This window comes from Aquarana catesbeiana, linkage group LG09 (genome assembly GCF_042186555.1).
Source record: "Aquarana catesbeiana isolate 2022-GZ linkage group LG09, ASM4218655v1, whole genome shotgun sequence".
NCBI lineage: Eukaryota > Metazoa > Chordata > Amphibia > Anura > Ranidae > Aquarana > Aquarana catesbeiana.
Genome location: NC_133332.1, coordinates 50084449 through 50089212, shown reverse-complemented (window position 1 = coordinate 50089212; position 4764 = coordinate 50084449). Strand labels below are relative to the sequence as shown.

The window sequence follows — 4764 nt, the reverse complement described above, 5'->3', positions numbered from 1 at the left end:
AATATTGTAAGATACAACAACCCAATAGATCTTAATTAGTCTGTCCAACATGAATTTCATACCAGATGGCAACCATTGCCTTTGTCTTTAGTGTAGCGTTGGCCAGCTTGGCCAGCCCGCTTGAGAGTTTCCCAAGTCAGTACTTTCCCCGCTGAAATGCTGCGGCTCTTCTTGTCTGACCAGTTTTTCAAGTTCTAATTACTTCCTCAACCCATTGCTTGTCACAAGTACACATAACTCTGAATGCCAGAAACAATGCTTGAACTTTGCAACTAACTGAGTTTTTTTTTTTTTTTTCAATTGCAGGATGAGTTCCAGTCTCCAGAAGTATTTCATATCCAGACATTCTTAGGTGAGTTGGAGGAAAGTTTGCATGGGTACTGAAAACCTAAATAGTGGGAATTTGATGCACATTGCATTGTAAATCAGATATCACCAATAGGCAATTTAAATCATTCTGAACAATGTAAGCCTATTGCTATTTGGTTGCCATAGATTAGCGCACATTACATATCGCCCTTGCCTTAAAAGGCTGAGTTTGTGCTTTAAGTCCGGGTATGTGCACCAACTGTAGAAGCAAGGTACTTAAAAAAGTTACAGAGCAATGGCTGTATTTTTGGCAACTCCAGACACTTTTAGGAATTCATCCCTATCAGGGTTTTCTGGATGGAAGTGTAAGAAAATTGGGGACATTTTATATACAGTATAAATAATCAGGATTTAAAAAAAAATGTATAATGTCCACTGTTTTAATGAACTTTCTTTATTTTATACAGGTTCAGCACCCCATGCCCAGGCCATGACCGGAGAAAGACTGGCTGCTCACTTAACAGGTAGATTTTGTTACATTTCTTTTCTGCCAGCATTGTACATTATTTACTAAAATGGTACCATTAGCAGTGATGCCCAGTAGAGTTGAACTTTGATGCTAATCAAACCAGCAAATTTTGGAGTAGCCGAGATATTTGGTCTGAAGAAAAATCGAACAATTCAAAAGGCCACTTGGTTTGAATAAAACAAATTTTAAAAAAGTTTAAAATGCAGCGTAAATGTAAATTCTGGTCCCAATATAGTATATGGCCATATGGTATTGACATCCCCCCAAATGGTTGAGGTGTTTCCAGTGAAGGGTACTGTTAATACAGTACTACAGCATACAAAGACATTGTAGATAATTATGCACTTCCAAACTTGTGAGGAAGGCCCTTTTCTGTCCCAGCATTACTGTGCCCCATAAAGACATACTTTTATGAGTTTGATGTAGAGGAACTTGAGTGCCCCACACAGAATCCAGACCTCAACCCTACTGAACACCTTTGGGATGAACTTGACCATCTATTTCAAGCCAAGACTTCTTGTCCACCATCAGTACCTGACCTCACTAAAGCTCTTTTGGCTGACTGAGCATATATTCCCACAAACACACTCCAAAATCTTGTGGAGTCTTGTGGAAACATAGTTTTGGGATGAGATGTCCAATAAGCTCATAGTGGTTTGATGGTTAGGGATTCACAAACTTTTGGAATGTGTATAAATGTTTTTCATACAACTCAAGATTTACATATTTTCTCATTGAAACCAATTGGGGAAAAAATGCTAATTTTGGGTGCAAGTTGTGTGATAAAAATGTATAAATAGACCCCATAGTGTAGTTAAGATCAGATACACTGCTAGATCTAAAATTAGATTATAAGAAGAAATATTCTGTTTGTAAACTACTTTTTATATCATGTTATAGTTATCAAACAACCATTGTAAACTGGTTTTCCATTGCTCCAACACGTTTCACTGATGTTTTTTCCTTGATTATTGCAGGAAAACTCCAGGATGGCAACATAATATGGGTATCCACTCCCATGAACACCTTCAAAACCTCCAGTGTAATACTTGAGGAAAACTCTCTGAAGATCCCACAAGATGGCCTCTACTTCGTGTATACCCAGGTCGTCTACACTGGCAAAGATTGCTTGACGATGAAAGCCACAGAGCTGACCCACACAGTCAACAGAAAGGGCGAGTACCCAAAAGTCACGCCTCTTCTCACCTCCACCAAAACAGCGTGTGAGGTGAAATCACCCAGTATCTGGCATCAGCCCATCTACCAAGGAGGTATATTCCAACTTGATGAGGGGGACATTCTTTCAACTGAAACATCACACATTCCTCTTCTTAGCCTAAATAGGTCAGGACAAGTTTATTTTGGTGTCCTTGCTCTATAACAGACTTGATGGACCTCCTTCAAACTTGTTCGTTGGACTTCGTCTAAATCACTTTAGTCACTCTTCTTTCAAAATGTTTTTGTACGTCCTAAATCCTGGGTAGCACATCGAAGCTGGAACTTTGATGCAATGAAAATATATTTCTGTGAGGTCAACAATACAATCCATTTTTCCTCTATTTTTAAGACACTCTGAGGTTTATTTACTAAAACTCGAGAAAGCAAAAACTGGTGCAGCTCGGCATAGAAATCAATCAGTTTCCATTATATTTTTTGTCAAAATATAATTGAACAAGCTGAAGTTAGAAGCTGATGGGTACCATACACAGCTGCACCAGATTTTGCACTCATCATTTTTAGTAAATCAACCCCTCTCTCACACTCTTAAGCTCCATACACACTATTAGATTTTCTGCAGTTTTTTGTCTTCAGATTTACCAAAACCATGTAGTGCGATGGGCCTGCCTGATTGCATACAAATTGAAGCCATATAATATGAGGTTTGACCTCATATTATATGGTTTTGATAAATCTGAAGACAAAAATCTGCAGAAAATCGAATAGTGTGTATGGGGTCCAACGCTATAGTTGACACCAGAGCTGCAACTCTTGGACAGAAATCTTCAACACAACACTCTCTTTTATTAACTGTTATTGCGATATTTATTTAATATTTATTTATTTAATTTTATATATACATTATGTATTATTGGTTACAGCGTTTGAGATATTGATTTGTGTTATGTGTATACATACAGTGTATGTATCTTCTATCCTTTATATCATGTTGTTATGAAATGCCATAGACCGGGCTTCTGACTCCTATGCCTCACTGGCTGCTGTCGAACTAGAAGTCCCAGCATTTCCTGCATTTCCGAGACTTGTGATTCCACAATGGCTGGACATGGGATTAGAGGAAACGGATGCAGGTTGTAGAAGCTATACTTTGCTGGGAAATGACATACAGGGAATGTCACAGCAGCCAATGGCACGTGCCCCTATGGGGTCTTATGGTTGTGGGTTTTCTTTCCTGTTTTACTCCAGTTCCTGCCCAAAAATAAATCCCACACCTCATTTTGTTGCCTCAAAGTGTATCCAATCCCAATAACAAAAAGTGCACATTTTGGGGTTGATTTACTAAAAACTGGAGAGTGCCAAATCTGGCGCAATTCTGCATAGAATCCAATCAGCGTCCAGGTTTTATTGTCAAAGCTTAATTGAACAAGCTGATTGGCTACCATGCACAGCTGCACCAGATTTTGCACTCTCCAGTTTTAGTAAATCAATCAACCCCACTGTACCTTACCAGTACTTAGATGTGGTGGTTGCATTAGCTTTCTTATGAAAGCTTTTACCCCTTTATTTTTACCTGGTGATCCTGCCAGTAACACACTTCCTGGTCTATGGTAAAAATGCTCACTCTCTGTCCTGTATCCACAGAGGAGCAGCATTGTCACCCTACACCCGGACTACAGAACACCTCCCTCTCTCTTTATCTCCATAACACAGGGGGAGCTGTTCTGTAGAGCACATAGATTGCTGGGAACAATGCTGACTTTGCACAGGCAAAGAGCAAGTGAAAATATCAGCCCACGAGATTTCTGGCAGAATTAACAGGTATTTTTTGCACTTCTCAAACAGATCTAAGAAAACTCTTTAAATTGTATATTTTATCGTTCAAAATGACCGAATAGAAAAAAAAAAACGTTTTAATTGTTAGGGTTTATGTACACTTTTAATAAAAAATGAGGCTGGGTATAACTGTATATTGCTAAGCAATGTTTTTAGTTCTCTGTTATCATTTAACACTAGTTGGGTTAGGAACTTTTATCATACTGCAACTGGAGCCGCTTTTATGGCTTCCTTTTTACATAGTGTGACCATTTGTATTATTGTTATCTCTGTATGTTTGTGCTGGAAATCAGATAGTCTGGTCTTTGTACTGTTTATTAACCCCCCCCGTAAAGGGGGGTGTGGGGAATAGGAATTTTCCACATCCTGTATGTATTTTGTCATACTTTGACAATAAATGAGATATGTTAATATTTATTTAATTGTTTTTTCTTCTTTTCTGCAAGTTATTAAAAAAAAACATAATAGTCAATACATAGGTGTGCATAGCCTATTGCATTAGGGTGTGCACCTTTAAGCTCAAACACATGCATGTGTATATACATTGACAGTGTCAGTAGAGCAGTGGATGGTGTCAGTCGTTTTTTATTTTATTACTTTTTAGAATTGTATTTTTTTATTATTTTTCAGAATTTTTTTTTTTTTTTAGTACTTTAAAAAAAAAAATTATAAGCCCCTTTAGGGGGTTTTGCTGAAATATCAGGGGTTTAAACAGTGGGAATCTGTGCCACACAGGGTGATTAGGGTGTGCCCTGGCACACCTGGCACACCCTGTGCGCACGCCTATGAGTCAATACAAAACACTAATTATCTTTACATTGCTTGTAGGCTTCATTTTCTAGAATACATAGGTAACATTGGGATAGAATCACCTATTGGACAAATCAAGTGAGCAAACAACCATAGCAGGGGTC

General features: G+C 38.2%; 1 protein-coding gene across 1 annotated transcript in view; it reads left to right on the top strand.

Annotated features, from left to right (window-relative positions):
• LOC141107613 (tumor necrosis factor-like) overlaps positions 1–4267 on the top strand; it is a 5447-nt gene extending 1180 nt beyond the window's left edge. Inside the window, exons 2-4 of the mRNA XM_073598467.1 lie at positions 307–352; positions 777–833; positions 1816–4267. Coding sequence (XP_073454568.1) covers positions 307–352; positions 777–833; positions 1816–2219 — 507 coding nt within the window. The 3' untranslated portion in view covers positions 2220–4267. The remainder of the gene's footprint in view (positions 1–306; positions 353–776; positions 834–1815) is intronic.
• The last annotated feature ends 497 nt before the right edge of the window (positions 4268–4764 follow it).